We start from the raw sequence: 16,636 nt of genomic DNA, 5'->3' as shown, positions 1-16,636 counted from the left end.
GCAGAGTACCCGCCAGTGTTACACCAGGGCCAAGGACATGCCACATGCTGTTGCTGAACATAGTGGTATTGCCCTGGGCACAATCTACAGCTGCCAAATGTACCAAGGTCAAGGGCACACACAGACTCACACTCGTGTGAACACAGAGCTTCACAGCCATCAATAGTTTTATAATGTGAGACGCAAAACAATGTCTCTCAAGCCTGTCAACCAGATCTAATGTTAACCTCTGTAGTGAAATAATGTTTGAAGTAGTGCCTTTAGTAATCTTAGTGAAACAAAGTTCTATGCAATATCTACAATTCACTTTTCATAGACACAATTTAGTGGATGACAATTACAACTTTTCAAGTAGTGTACCCCAGACTACACATGCTCAGATCAGTGGTAGAGAAACTGCAGCAGAAGCAGCCTCTGTGGCTTCTATCCACTGCTCTAAAGTGTAATAAGTCACAGTGTAAGTACTGTGGGTCATCTGTTAGTAATCAGACAAACACAATTTACAACAGAACGGCATGCTATGTTGTAACACACACACACACACACACACACACACACACACACACACACACACACACACACACACACACCACACACACCACCACACACACACACACACACACACACACACACACACACACACCCTCCAACCTAGAATAGTGACAGAGCGGTAGGACCACTTCAGAAGTTATTTATAATATGTAGAAACACACCCTCACATGATTGCTGAACTCCATCCTCTCCTCCCTCTCCTCCCAGACACCATAGTTGTCAAACAATGAGTTACTGGGCTTGTTCGAAACTGCAGCCAGCCTTGCAGGAGACTGCCGACTGACTGATCTACAAATAACCTTGCATCATAAATAATTACTCAATATTATTTATAGATCATTCAGTCACAATTGACTGAAAATGCATCACATCGGCTGCAATGTCAAACACGCCCAATCACTTTCCTAACAGTGTAAAAATTTTATAATATGGCTTGACACTGCAGGAGTCATCTGTGCCCAGAACTCAAGCACAGTCATGTACAGAGCCTTCTATTTACAATAGAAACATTTTACCACCATGTATACCTCTTCCATGGAGCTCAGCGTTAACTGAGGATACAAGAAGCAATTTATCAGACAAAAGCCCATAAAACAGACAGACATGATGGGCCCATATGGCGTAGATTATAAGATTAGAAACTCCCACCCCTTACCCAATTAAAACGTATCTTGCTGTCTGCAGGGAGCTCAGAGTCTGTCCTCAGAAGGAAATTAGAGACTACAGGAGACCCGTGTGTGGGCGAGTAGCCAATGGGGGCTCYGAAATTAAATTAACGTCCCCCTGAGAGGCAGGCTAGAGAGGTGTGTGTCTGTGGACATGGTGATTCAATAGATTGTGCCGTTGTGAACATCAACGTGCTCTGGTCCAATGTTGATCTTTCCCACTTTAGGTAGAGGTCTRGAAGTATACACCCGTTAGATAGGGCAGGCTTCCACCACTTCAATATGACTGGCCGATAAAGTAATCATCTGTACAGCGTCTGGAAGTTTCCCTTGGAGCAATGCTCTCATCAGTTGGTCAGTACAATGATGTTGTATTGGGCAGAGGGAATCACCTTTCTGTTGGGGTCGCTAGGGGAAAAGCTTGAGCCAATCACTAGTATGGGAGGCTAAAGGGCAAAGATCAAAGGTTCTGCAGAATCAAATGACAAATACTCCCCCTTGTGGCTGAATCAGGCACAACTATTGTTACAAAACAAATAACTAGCCTACGATATTGTTGCACTCGCTTTGTATAGTGGTCTCAGGACTAGTTACATTATCTGTAACGTGATTGAATGTGTGCGTTTATATACTGAACAAAAATAAACACAACATGCAACAATTTCAAAGATTTTACTGAGTTACAGTTCATATAAGGAAATCAGTCTATTKAAATAAATTCATTAGGCCCTAATCTATGGATTTCACATGACTGCGCAAGGGTGCAGCAATGGGTGGGCTTTGGAGGGCATAGGCCCACCCACTTGGCAGCCAGGCCCAGTCAATCAGAATGAGTTTTTCCCCACAAAAGGGCTTTACTACAGACATATTCCTCAGCACACCCCACCTCAGACGATCCCGCAGGTGAAGAAGCCGGATGTGGAGGTCCTGGGCTGAAATGGTTGCACGTGGTCTGCGGTTGTGAGGCTGATTGGAAGTACTGCCAAATTCTCTAATACGACAGTGGAGGCAGCTCATGGTAGAGAAATGAACATTCAATTCATCATGGGCATTGTGTTGTGACAAAACTGCACATTTTAAAGTGACCTTTTGTCCCCAGCACAAGGTGCACCTGTGTAATGATCATGCTGTTTAATCAGCTTCTTTATATGCCACACCTGTCAGGTGGATGGATTATCTTGGCTAAGGAGAAATGCTTACTAACAGTGATGTAAACACATTTGTGCACAGAATGAGAGAAATAAGCTTTTTGTGCATATGGAACTTATGGGATTTTTATTTAAGCTCATGAAACATGGGACCAACACTTTAAGTGTTGGGTTTATTTTTGTTCATTGTATGAGAAAGCAGTGTTTGAGGACCGTGTTGGGTGCACACGTGCCCAGGGAGACAGCAACCTTGCCTTAGGTCCAGCTCTGACTTGACTCCTTTGGGTTGGCGAGCCAAAGCGGATTATTATGTTCAGATGGTGATGGAAACAAATGTATAAAAAACTACAAACAGGCATACCTAAACTAAAGAGCCTACATCAAAACGAAAGGCCTCATGGCCACCAAACCAACCCAACAGCCTCATGGCTCTCAAGCTGGGCCACTGACTATTGACCACCTGAATTGGCAGCACCTGATGTGCTTATCAACCAGGCTCAACACCTGGACAAGGTTGCTGCTGCACCCTGGTGGGGGAATGGAGTGTGGAAGTGGTAGTGAGCTGTAGTGTGCTGTCTAAACTAAGTAACCTATTCCATAACACTATCCATGAACACAGATGTGGGGAGAAGAGAACACAGAGAAATTCCACAGTTGAAAGAGGGAGACATCAGTTTGTGTTATGGTGTGTAGAAGACAAAGGGACCACGACCCGACTGGATACATTTTGAGTTGTAATTAAAAACAATGCCATTGTAACAGTTATAATAAATTAACAGTGAAATGTATCGCGCTAAAGCAGTGAAGGAACAGAGGACTTTCCCAGGGGGACTAAAGTTCTTGCTTCTCTGTACATGTGTCTGAGGCCTGGGCCCGTGCTAAAAAAAAAAGCAATTCAGTAGGATTGCAGACCCCAGCCCCCCCCAGTCCCTTTAATGTTAATGTGATTCACTATGATGATCTCAAAGGTTAAAACTGATTCTAGATCAGCGCATACTCAAACGTTTCATAACTACAAGCCCTGGTCTTGACACCATGATCACCACAGCCAGTCAAACATCACAACACATCACATTAAGATCAGCTTAGATCACATTGGCCACCAATTGTCTAGCTCCATCATGGGGAAATGACAGAAGCAGAGCCATCGTCATGCATGGTGGAAATTATATCAAGCCATGGCGTTTAAAAAAAAACTTGTAAACATAAAATGTGCATTAAATATTCCTATATCTCTGACCTCAGGATATGGCCCTAATAGTTGAAGCCCTATCATTATTCTGGAAGCTCTGAAGACTGAACAGGTATCGGAAAATCTCACCCCTTAATACGTACAGATGGTAAATTAACTCTCTAGGGCGGGGTTTAAAGATATAGGATTGCCGGCCTATTCTGAGACACACTACTCTACTTAACAGCCCATGGTTCAACTCAAATTGTCCCATTACATTCTCCTTACAAAGTACAATGGATCCTCCTACCAGAGCACACTGCTGCTGTGAGACAGGCAGACAAGCTGTTGTCACAATTCMTTCCATATCCACTAACACACATACTGTATATATTGAATAGGTTGAGGGTAACGGGAGCATAATTATGTCTTCAGCCATCTTAACCGACGTGTTTCACAGATCATCGACGGTCTCCGTAAGTGGCCACATACTACTTTGTGTAACGTGACTGCACACAGGCCACACTTTACAGAGTCCACATGCAGGGGCTCAACACAATCATGTGTTTAGACAGCCTGTCTATCATCACAGGTCAGGGCTCCTGCCAAACATCATCACAGGGAGACCACGGTGGTTTAGAGGAGGGTAGGTGGAGGGCTTCAGGGTAAAGTATAGGTGGAGAGGGAAACAGGGGGACGGAGTTGACACATTGGCTAGTCTGAGTCTGGTCTCAAAACGTGGCTCCAGGCTTCATCAAACCTCACAGAGAACGACAGGGAAATCCACATGGATGCAGGGGTGCTCCAGCTTTATGGTTCCCTATATGGAAAMCCCCCCCAAAAGAGACAGAATGATGAACACAACTAAAACTAAAGCACATGATCATTAAGTTAGCTACCTAAACATTCAGATGAGAGATCAGGATATTGCCATATCGGATATACTGGTGTGGGGGTGTGACAATTTTCATCATGCATACTAGGGGGGTGTCCAATAGAGTTTCTATTGGACAAATTCAGATAGGGTGAAATCAAATCAAATCAAATCAAATGTATTAGTCACATACACATGGTTAGCAGATGTTAATGCGAGTGTAGCGAAATGCTTGTGCTTCTAGTTCCGACAATGCAGTAATAACCAACAGTAATCTAACCTAACAATTCCACAACTACTACCTTACACACACACACAAGTGTAAAGGGATAAAGAATATGTACATAAAGATATATGAATGAGTGGTGGTACAGAACGGCATGGCAGATGCAGTAGATGGTATAGAGTACGGTATATACATATGAGATGGGTAATGTAGGGTATGTACCCTACAACATACATACAGGGAAGTTTCTGTTTGCTTCCATTTGGTTGCTAGCGAATACACCCCTGAATTTTGTATTCCAAATGGGGGCCGTTACCTGACAGAGGGGGCTGTTACCTGAGGTATGAGGTTTTTCTGGATCTTCTTCAGTTTGGCCCTCTTGCGGCCGTTCTTCGTCACAACCGTCTCCTCATAGAACTCGTGGGCCAGGTCTCCATCCTCGTCAAAGTACAGGGAGCTGAAAGCAGATAAGACATAAGGGTTACTGCTGGGTGTGGTCTAGTCTGATTAATCAGGCTGTAATACACAATTGGTATATACAGCCTTGGACTAATTCCTGCAAAATCGTGTAAATGTTCCTTACAAGCCAGAATGTTGAATATAATATAATCTTACTCTACCAATTGTCTGAGGTTTATCCTTCAGCTGCTCAATTTTTGACAAAATATCCACAGGAAAGTATTGTTTATCACAACTTTTTAGAGAGCCGGGTTGTTTCAGTTCAGTACCAAGGAAAGTTTGTTTTATATTCTATATTCTGTTCTCTCATTAATAGCTATTGAACCAAGCATTCCATGACAATGAACAATTGTACAGTCTGAATTAGGGGAGGATGGAGAACATATATATAAATGTTCATTGTCATGGCATGCTTGGTTCAATAGCTATTGACAAGAGAAAACCAAATATCCAACATAAAACAAACTTTACTTTGGTGCTGAACCGAACCATACACCTACTGGCTCTCAAAGTTGAGTAAACAATACTTTCCTGTAGATATTTGGTCAAATTTCAAGCAGCTAAAGTTCAAACCACACAGACAACCAGTAGAGTAAGTTTAAATGTCATTTTATTCAACATTCTTTCTTGTAAGGAACATTTAAATGATTTTGCAAGCATTAGTTTGAGGCTGTATATACCAATTAATTGTGTTACAGCGTGATTAATCAGACTAGGTGTTGTCCACAGATACACTACCGGTCAAAAGTTTTAGAACAACTACTCATTCAAGGGTTTTTCTTTATTTTCTACATTGTTGAATAATAGTGAAGACATCAAAACTATGAAATAACACATGGAATCATGTAGTAACCAACAAAAGTGTCATATAAAATACATTTTGTTTTGTTTTTGAGATTCTTCAAATAGCCACCCTTTGCCTTAATGACAACTTTGCACACTCTTTTCAGCGGCAAGGACTGGGAGACTAGTCAGGATCGAGGGAAAGATGATCGGAGCAAAGTACAGAGAGATCCTTGGTGAAAACCTGCTCCAGAGTGCTCAGGAACTCAGACTAGGGCGAAGGTTCACCTTCCAACAGGACAACGACCCTAAGCACACAACCAAGACAACGCAGGAGTGGCTTCGGGACAAGTCTCAGAGACCTGAAAATAGCTGCACAGCGACGCTCACCATCCAACCTGACAGAGCTTGAGAGGATCTGCAGAGAAGAATGAGAGAAACACCCCAAATACTGGTGTACCAAGTTTGTAGTCATACCCAAGAAGACGGGGTATGCTACAATTTCTAAAAACCTGTTATTGCTTTGTCATATGGGGTATTGTGTGTGTAGATTGAGGGAATTTAAACAAAATCTGTTTTAGAATAAGTCTTACGTAACAAAATGTGGAAAAAGTGAAGGGGTCTTATGATGCTATATTTACCTTCGTCTGGTAAACACGAAGGGCGTCGCACTTCGGAAACTTTGGAGCCTCGCCAGCGACTGTGCGTCGACTCCCTCTTTGGTTGGATCACCATCAACACTGCCTGAACCAGCAAAAGGCCAATAACCTTTGGTTTTGGAGCCACTACCTCCCATCTTCAACTGTAGGACATTATTTTCTTGGCCAGACTGCACCCAGGAGAGATGTAGCTAGTTGGTGCTCGATGAAGGTGTTGACAGTTCGAGACAGGGACGTTGTTTATCAAGTAGAAGACAGTAGCTAGCTAGAATCTAAAGGAATTACAGAGAAAGGAAGTTACTAGAAGCTAGATATTGATGAATGGTGACAAAAGTTTCCCTGGCAGCTGCTGATTTTGCTAGAGACCACATTACCTGCAATCTTAGCTATGTTGACATCTTTTGCTAGCTAGCTATTTGTGACTATTTAGCATGAGTTAGTGGTCTTTCATCTAGTATTCTATACTCAAGCAATAAGGCCAGATGGGGTGTGGTATGTGGCCAATATACCATGACTAAGGGCTGTTCAAGATCACAACACGGAGTGCCTGGATACAGCCCTTAGCCGTGCTATATTGGCCATACACCACAGACCCCCAAGGTGCTTTATTGCTATTATAAACTGATTACCAACGAAATTAGAACAGTAAAAATAAATGTCATGCCCGTGGTATACAGTCTGTTATACAACAGGTGCTTCTAATCCTGAATGCTCATTGGTTAAAACCGCCTTCCAGCCGGTGTCTATTCCACAAATTACCACCAGCTAAATCTATGACGTTAAAATGTCCATTTACTCTGTTCCATCTGACTACGCAATCCACTCTCTCATCAACCCAGCCGGGCAATATATAAACTTGGATCTCCACTATAAAAAGCATCTAGACATTATCTCACATTTATGGGCTCCCGAGTAGAGCAGGGGTTAAAGGCACTGCATCTCAGTGCTAGAGTCACTACAGATCCTGGTTCGATTCCAGGCTGTATCACAACCGGACGTGATTGGGAGTCCCAGCTTTCCCATTGTAATGGGAATGTCAAGAGTCGGGACGAGATACAGCGTTTCTCAGCCAGTCAAAATTATGAATCAGATGGCATTGTTTTTACAGATATATACAAAGAAATGTCAATTGAAAAAAGCTACAACGAAAGAAAGTGCAGCTAGTTTACACTTTCCAGCTTCAGTTTGAAGTGATTGTGTTAGCTGTGTTGTTGGTTAGCTCCTCTGAACAACAGTGTCCTGATGAGAGAGCACATGTTCTATGCCAGGCAAAATCACGTCTGTTATGGATGTATCCAAATAAATGTCACTAGAAAGCAGCTTAAACAAATGCARCTACTGTTGTTATTCTGGCTGCACTGTTTGACGTGACGAAGTTAGCCATAGTTGGCTAGCTAGCAGCCAGTATGGCAATGGAACATTTAGAGCAAAAGACTGGGATCCATAGATACAGAACAAAAAGACTGAACGGCTGTCTCTGGCAACCGAACTGATAGAACGAAAGACCAGCCAGCTTGGGCAGCAAGACATTGTCAGGACTATATCTTGTGGAAGGATGAAAGAGTATGAATACATTCATCAAAATAACAATGAAAATATGTCAATCATTACTTGAATATGTTTTTAACCCGTTGTATAAAATAGACTCTCGTCCCTAACACCCCATGCCAATATACCCTCCAAACAGCTTCTCGGTCATTGTCAATTATAAACTTGGTGGTTCAGCCCTGAATGCTAATTGGCTGACAGCCATGGTATATCAGACCCTAGACCACAGGTATGACAACATTTATTTTTACTGTTCTAATTACTTTTGGAACCAGTTTATAATAGCAATAAGGCACCTTGGTGGTCTGTGGTATATGGCCAATATACCACGGCTAAGCGCTGTATCCAGGCATTCCGTGTTGCGTCTTGATTCAGAACAACCGTTAGCCGTGGTATATTGCCCATATTGCCTAAATATACCACGGCTGTCAGGCAATCAGCATTCAGGCCTCGAACCACCCAGTTTATTTATTTTTTTAAACATAGCAAACGAGCATGGTAGGATTTGAGGCTGGCGTTAGTTTCCCAAACCAATGTAGTTTAGTTAGCTGTTAGCGAGCTGTTTACACCAACGACGTCCTGTCATCATCCGTAGCTATCTAGCCGACGGCTCACTTTATAACTTTCCTGTTAAATAGCAGCATGTCATATCTGAAACAGGTTGAAGTATTGAGCTTGGCAGAACATTCCAGCGTGTCTGAGGCGGTGATATGCTAGTTGTAGCTAAGGCCCTTGAGAATATCAGATAGCTAGCTACAAAACGCCATACTTGCTGTCAATACGTGCTGTCACGTTTCCATTTGATTTGTTACATGCTTGAAAGCGCATTCACTATCGCCATACCCAGAGTAATTTCAGCTTGATGTCGATTGAAATCTAGGAGGCGGCAACTTCCTTTGACGACGAATGCCTTCAAAACACAAACAGCTCTCTCACGCTGAAAAAGCTAGCCACAGCTTTCAGCCTCTCCCTCACTTCCGTCAAATGGAGGGAATGTACTTGCGTCACTTCCAGTCTATTTTTTTTAAACTTTCCTTGTTGGGAAGGAAAGGAGATGAGGAAAGAGAGCAGATAAGCAAAATAGTCTACTTTAAAGTGGGTGATGTAACGTTAAGTCATAATAACAACACTGATAACAAAATAAATATTCAATGACTTATCTTTTTATTATTAGTGGAAATATGAACACTGCAAAATAGATTCATTTCCTTAGATATGTAATTTCCATAATAAAACATGCATGACACTGGCTAATTAAAAGTTTAAAGGATTTATCTGAGTAATTTTGACAGATGGCTTCCCAGAAAGCTGGGACATGTGCAGTAGGAAGAAAATATTTTTGAAACAGGGAGAGACCTATACTGTCCCTGTAAGAACACAGAAATTTTTTTTCCGATTGAAATACATTTTTGCTACAGTATGCCCTACTGAACACAACCCTGGTCTAAAACGGTTGTCAAGTTTCATCACATGTCCCTAAACTAAGATAGAAATCTAGAGAAAGCCCACAACAGATTGGCATGTCAGACGCATTCAATGATCCCTTTATTAACAAGGGGAATTATTAGAGTAACAACAGCTCAATACAATTAAATCTTCAGTTATCGCAACCTCCCCCAACATCTGAGCAGCAGAATACATTTTCCCAGTGGAAAAACTCCAGTTCTCCAGTTAAGCAGTGTCCAGACCAGGACATCTCCTGGGTGTCCAGTCAATTACTTTATCGTCTGTCCTTACTCCTCAGACAACGACTTCCTGTCGTTCACAGTAGTGCCCAATCCAGGCCACACAACACCCATAGTAGTAGTCCACTGGTTTGCACTAAATATCTCTACCTTCTCTCCTAGCTATGTCCCTGGGCTTGTTCGACATTGCAGCTGACAGTGCAGGCGACTGCCGACTAACTCATCTACAAATAACAACTCATTATTATTTATAGATCAGTCAGTCAGTCACAATTTACCCATGATACATTACAATGTTGATCCTCTCGAACACGGCCAAAGTCTGTCTCAAGGACATGTTCATGATTGATCTCTGACTTCCTGTCTCTCCCCCTATCTAACCCCCTTTGGCCGTAGTTGCCATCTACAGCTGCAGAGGTTGTTGTGCTGTGCTCTATCTGCTACATCAAGGACAGCTCTAAAGACCTTTGAACTCAGAATGGCATATTGTGTACCATGCTCCTGGTGGCTGCTGGTCAATAGTGTGCATGCCTCTCCACCATGATGCCATTACATCACATCAGCCGGGGGTGGTGATGCTGGCCATTGCCTCCTTCACCCTGTCCCAGCCCAGAGCGTAGCGCTTGATGATCTGCCGGACGTGTTCCTCCTCCTCACGCTGAAGGATCCGCAGGAAATTGTGCAGCTCAGGGAAGCTGAATGCATCCCACTGTGGGAGAGAGAGTAACTCAATCTCAATGCAATAAAGTTACATTACAGAGTTACATGGTCTGTCAACACTTTACAATACACATCATTTTCAGTATTGCGCATATGAGAGCCCTCTTTGTGTATTTTTTGGACATAGAAATATATTTTATTTCTATGGTTTTGAAGATGACTCACATTGACCTCACCAGTCTAATTCTCTTTCAACACCAGACTGAGGACTTTCTCATTGGGTCCGGCACACAGACGCAGGTGGAGCGGCCGCTCGTCAGACATCTTACGGAGGTATACTGGAAAAGTAAAACAAAGAAAGAGACAGAGAGAGATACATAGCCATAATATGACTTTTGAAGAGTCTCTATTCCTTTGATACTTTTTTGAGTTGAATGTTTACTGTTAATTTTTTAAATTTATTTACATTTTGGCAATGTAAACATGTTTCCCATGCCAATAAATGAAATGAATTGAATTGAATTGAATTGAGAGAGAGAGAGAGAGAGAGAGAGAGAGAGAGAGAGAGAGAGAGAGAGAGAGAGAGAATTGACCCGGACATTTTCATACATTGTGTTTGGTATCATATTAAGTGGAATGATTTGAGCATGTTCATGACAGTGCATTTAGGTTATATTGCTTATGGACACTCACTCTGGTTTTGACGTTCACTGCGCTCAAACAGGGCGAACTTGGCCGGGTTGTCCATCACAGTGAATTTGTTAATCTATGACCTCTCGTACCTGTGTCCTGGAGCTTATGTGCAGGTGTTTGGCTGTGTCTTTGGGGAGGTAGAAAGAGGTCCGGCACTTCAGCCGGAAGTGTCACACAACACAATGCCCCAGATTGGCATGCTTACTGCAGGAATGTGCAATTTGCATGCTTACTGCAGGAATGTGCACCATAGCAGTTGCCAGAGAATTTAATGTTCATCTCCCTGCCATAAGCCGCCTCCAACATTGTTTTAGAGAATTTGTCAGTTCGTCCAACCAGCCTCACAACTGCAGACCACATGTAACCACGACAGCCCAGGACCTCCACATCYGGCTTCTTCACCTGCGGGATCGTCTGAGACCAGCAACCCGGACAGCTGAAAACATTGTGGGTTTGCACAACCAAAGAATTTCAGCACAAACTGTCAGAAACCGTCTCAGGGAAGCTCATCTGCATGCTCATCGTCCTCACCAGGGTCTTGACCTGACTGCAGTTCTGCATCATAACCGACTTCAGTGGGCAAATGCACACCTTCGATGGCCACTGGCATGCTGGAGAACTGTGCTCTTCACGGATGAATCCCGGTATCAACTGTACCGGGCAGATGGCAAACAGCGTGTATGGCATTGTGTGAACGAGCGGTTTGCTTTGTGAACTGTGTCCCATGGTGGCGGTGGGGTTATGGAATGGGCAGGTATAAAGTACGGACAACGAACACAATTGCATTTTATTGATGTCAATTTGAATGCACATAGATACCGTGACGAGATCCTGAGGCCCATTGTCGTGCCATTCATCCGCCGCCATAACCTCATGTTTCAGCATGATAATGCACGGCCCCATGTCCATGGATCTGTAAACAATTCCTGGAAGCTGAAAATATCCCAGTTCTTCCATGGCCTGCATTACTCACCAGACATGTCACCCATTGAGCATGTTTGGGATGCTCTGGATCAAAGTGTATGACAGCGTGTTTCAGTTCCCAACAATATCCAGCAACTTCGCACAGCCATTGAAGTGGAGTGGGACAACATTCCATAGGAGATGTGTCATGCTGCATGAGGCAAATGGTGGTCACACCAGATACTAACTGGTTTTCTGATCCACGCCCCTACTCTTTTATAAAAGGCATCTGTGACTAACAGATGCATATCTGTATTCCCAGTTATGAGAAATCCATAGATTAGGGCCTAATTTATTTATTTCAATTGACTGATTTCCTTACATGCTGACCACACCGCTCACATCGCGTGCGTGATAGTTGCAAAATAAATGTACACATACATGTTATTCAATCATTGCACCCATACTGCTCGCGCGCCTCAGCGAGCGTCTGCGTGGCCAGGCGCTAAAATAGAAATAGGTTATATTTGTGACGCTCAACGCGCTGCAAGTCCGGCCTCTCCCATCTCCTCATTGGTTTTTAAGAGGATATACCAACGTGCCATCTCCTCATTGGTGTTTAGAAGCAAATACCCACGTGGGTGATTGAAAGATTAATTTAGGTACACACTACAGTTGGTTGTAGTAATGCTGTAAAGTTGGTTGCCAACTGCAATACAAAGTCCAAAGAAGAAAAATAAGCCTGAAGTAAGGAGGAGAGATAACGAGAAACAAATTTGTTTTTCCGTTTTAGCTGTGGATTAAATGTCGGAGTTGAGGACCTTGTGCATTTCAGGTAAAATAACAACCCAATGTTTATAATCCAGGACAAATTAGCTAAGAACAGCAAGCTAGCTAGCTAAATTGCCATAAATGTTAAATGCTTTTTGACCTGTCCCCAAATTAATATAATTGGTTCAGAGTTTGATTTGATATTTCAACCTGATCGTTTCTGGTGTCCGGTTTGGTCAGCATGTTATATGAACTGTAACTCAGTAAAATCTTTGAAATTGTTGCATGTTGTGTTTATATTTTTTGTAGAGTGTATTAACCACATACATATACAGGACTCCCGGACATAAGGGGTCAGCAACTCATTTACAAAGCGAGGTTAACTGGCCATTCGACACAGGTTTGTGTGTGTGTGTGTGTGTGTGTACATTCATTGACATTTACATACCAGCACCATGTAGAGATTGCTGTTGATTTGAGCATTGAATTCCTTCACCTTCTACTGGATGTCACCGACAGAAAGCACTCGTTTCCCCCAGTCAATAGGTTAAATCTGAAATAGAGGAGAGGAATGTGAGTATCAAAACAATTCTCCTAGGACCTATTCCTGTGGTCTGGCTGTAGGCTCACAAGCTAGCCAACCACAAGAGGTCAGCAAAGAGCTTACTTGTGTTGTTCTACAGCTTTATTATACACCTGCTCTATCAGTGATCTCCTAAATGTAAWTTTTTTCATGAAACAAGTGATTTTTGGGGCATGTGGTAAATAAACGTGTTCTACGTCCCTTCCGTGTACAGTAGTTAGTTGTACAAAAGTATCCTATGTCCTCATCTGGCATTACTTTTTCACATGATAATACAACCTCTCTTTCTGTCCAGTAAACAGCGAGTTCACTCCCTTGGGTTTAAAGACAGGTGCATGAAGCAGCTGGAAGCTGGCCAACCTTGCTCTCTCAACCCCCTCCCTACCAAGTCCAGCTAGCAATCACATCAGGAAACCCTGCCTTCCCCAAGAACAGAGGAGAGGAAGTCATATCTCTGCCAGTTCCAACCAGCATATTAAAAATGTCCATACAGCAACACAAGTTCTCTTTGCATCAATTCTCCAATGTCTCATGCAAAACCAAAATAATTCCCAGCTGGGAAAAAAGCAATACACACTGTGCCAGTGTGGAGCTTTGTATGCACAAACATCTCAGACCACCTGACCCAACTCTGTGTTACAGAGAGTTTCTGCGTATGTGGTACTTTCTTGCATCAAATGGCAATAGCATGAGAACATAATAATACTAGTAGATAGCCATAGGGTAATATTGAGACTGTTGAAGACTGGGGGCCATGCCACCATGACACAGCATTATGCAAATGAGCTGAACGCTGTTCACCTTGAAACTACTGTAGCTAATAGAGTTAAGTGGTATCACTCAGCATGAAATGAATGGACATATCCATTATTCAAATAATTGGAGGGGACAAAACATAGGGGACAAAAGCCTATATTTCCGTTCCCCTATAATTTGTTTAAGTCAATGTGTTGTTATRCGTTAATAACATTAAGACTACACTACCCAGCAGGCTATGTGGGGGGCAGGTGGTTGAAGAGTGCTTTGGATGGCTAAACAAGGAGTTTTCTAGCTGAAGAACGGTTGAAGTCGGAAGTTTACATACACCTTAGCCAAATACATTTAAACTCAGTTTTTCACAATTCCTGACATTTAATCCTTGTAAAAATGCCCTGTCTTAGGTCAGTTAGGATCACCACTTTATTATAAGAATGTGAAATGTCAGAATAATAGTAGAGAGAATGATTAATTTCAGCTTTTATTTCTTTCATCACATTCCAAGTGTGTCAGAAGTTTACATACACACAATTAGTATTTGGTAGCATTGCCTTTAAATTGTTTAACTTTGGTCAAACGTTTCGGCTAGCCTTCCATAAGCTTCCCACAATAAGTTGGGTGAATTTTGGCCCATTCCCCCTGACAGAGCTGGTGTAACTGAGTCAGGTTTGTAGGCCTCTTTGCTCGCACACACTTTTTCATTCTGCCCAAAAACCTTCTATGTGATTGAGGTCAGGGCTTCATGATGGCCATTCCAATACCTTGACTTTGTTGTCCTTAAGCCATTTTGCCACAACTTTGGAAATATGCTTGGGGTCATTGTACATTTGGAAGACCCGTTTGCGACCAAGCTTTAACTTCCTGACTGATGTCTTGAGATGTTGCTTCAATATATCCACATACTTTTCCTACCTCATGATGCCATCTATTTTGTGAAGTGCACCAGTCCCTCCTGCAGCAAAGCACCCTCATAACATGATGCTGCCACTCCAGTGCTTCATGGTTGGGATGGTGTTCTTTGGCTTGCAAGCCTCCCCCTTTTTCCTCCAAACATAACGATGGTCATTATGGCCAAACAATTCTATTTTTGTTTCATCAGCCCAGAGGACATTACTCCAAAAAGTACGATCTTTGTCCTCATGTGCAGTTGCAAACCGTAGTCTGGCGGTTTTAGAGCATTGGCTTCTTCCTTCATCAGCGGCCTTTCAGGTTATGTCGATATAGGACTCGTTTTACTGTGGATATAGATACATTTGTACCTGTTTCCTCCAGCATCTTCACAAGGTCCTTTGCTATTGTTCTTGGATTGATTTGCACTTTTCGCACCAAAGTACGTTCATCTGTAGGAGACAGAATGCATCTCCTTCTTGAGCGGTATGACGGCTGCGTGGTCCCATGGTGTTTATACTTGCGTACTATTGTTTGTACAGATGAACGTGGTACCTTCAGGCGTTTGGAAATTGCTCCCAAGGATGAACCAGACTTGTGGAGGTCTACAATTTATTTTCTGAGGTCTTGGAGGATTTATTTTGATTTTCCCATGATGTCAAGCAAAGAGGCATTGAGTTTGAAGGTAGGCCTTGAAATACATCCACAGGTAGACCTCCAATTGACTCAAATGATGTCAATTAGCCTATCAGAAGCTTCTAAAGCCATGATATCATTTTCTGGAATTTTCCAAGCTGTTTAAAGGCACTTAGTGTATGTAAACTTCTGACCCACTGGAATTGTGATACAGTGAATTATACGTGAAATAATCTGTCTGTAAACAATTGTTGGAAAAATGACTCGTGTCATGCACAAAGTAGATGTCCTAACCGACTTGCCAAAACTATAGTTTGTTAACAAGAAATGTTGAAATTTGTGGAGTGGTTGAAAAACAAGTTTTAATGACTCCAACCTAAGTGTATGTAAACTTTCAACTTCAACTGTATATGTTCATTAAAAGTAGTTAAACCTACCCCACAGTTTGTCATTATACAAGAAGCAAACATAACATGGTGTCAGATTGGTAGTCGCTATGATGAGACAGAGAAAAGAAAGGAGTAACTCTGCAAATTTCCGCGACGAAAATTGAACTTTCTACCACAAGTCAAGTGACGTGAGTAGTTGAAGATGCTAGCTTGCAACGAGCCGCAGCAGCGAGAGTGATAGCAGCGAGAGCGAGGCTGCATTGGAATCTGTTGACGAGCAAGTTGATGAGCAACATACCGAAGTAAGAGAAATTGACACTGTACCTGTTTCCCGTCATGGATAGGCGTAGTCCTCCTACTCCTATGCAGTAGGAGGTGGTGAGAGAGCATGGCGCCGACAGAGATGGTTCGAGCTTCGAGTTCTTAGGAAACTATGCAGTATTTTGTATTTTTAATGTATTATTTCTTACATTGTTACCCCAAGAAATCTTATTACATACAGCCGGGAAGAACTATTGGATATAAGAGCAACGTCAACTTACCAACATTACGATCAAGAATACGACTTTCCCAAAGCAGATCCTCTG

The 16,636-nt window shown here is 42.5% G+C and overlaps 1 protein-coding gene and 1 pseudogene across 1 annotated transcript; both read right to left on the bottom strand.

Annotated features, from left to right (window-relative positions):
- Window positions 1–3,685: 3,685 nt before the first annotated feature.
- On the bottom strand, window positions 3,686–9,071 carry LOC111970413 (tumor suppressor candidate 2). The gene is made up of 4 exons (XM_023997125.2): window positions 8,929–9,071; window positions 6,520–6,809; window positions 4,973–5,093; window positions 3,686–4,356 (listed from the first exon to the last, which is right to left on the bottom strand). The coding sequence occupies exons 2-4, from the start codon at window positions 6,672–6,674 to the stop codon at window positions 4,291–4,293; spliced, it is 342 nt and encodes a 113-aa protein (XP_023852893.1). The 5' UTR covers window positions 6,675–6,809; window positions 8,929–9,071; the 3' UTR covers window positions 3,686–4,290.
- A 264-nt stretch (window positions 9,072–9,335) lies between these two features.
- LOC111970735 (ras association domain-containing protein 1-like) lies at window positions 9,336–11,849 on the bottom strand (annotated as a pseudogene).
- Between the last annotated feature and the right edge of the window lie 4,787 nt (window positions 11,850–16,636).

This window comes from Salvelinus sp. IW2-2015, linkage group LG11 (genome assembly GCF_002910315.2).
Source record: "Salvelinus sp. IW2-2015 linkage group LG11, ASM291031v2, whole genome shotgun sequence".
Classification (NCBI taxonomy): domain Eukaryota; kingdom Metazoa; phylum Chordata; class Actinopteri; order Salmoniformes; family Salmonidae; genus Salvelinus; species Salvelinus sp. IW2-2015.
This window is presented reverse-complemented; position numbering and strand designations above follow the sequence as displayed.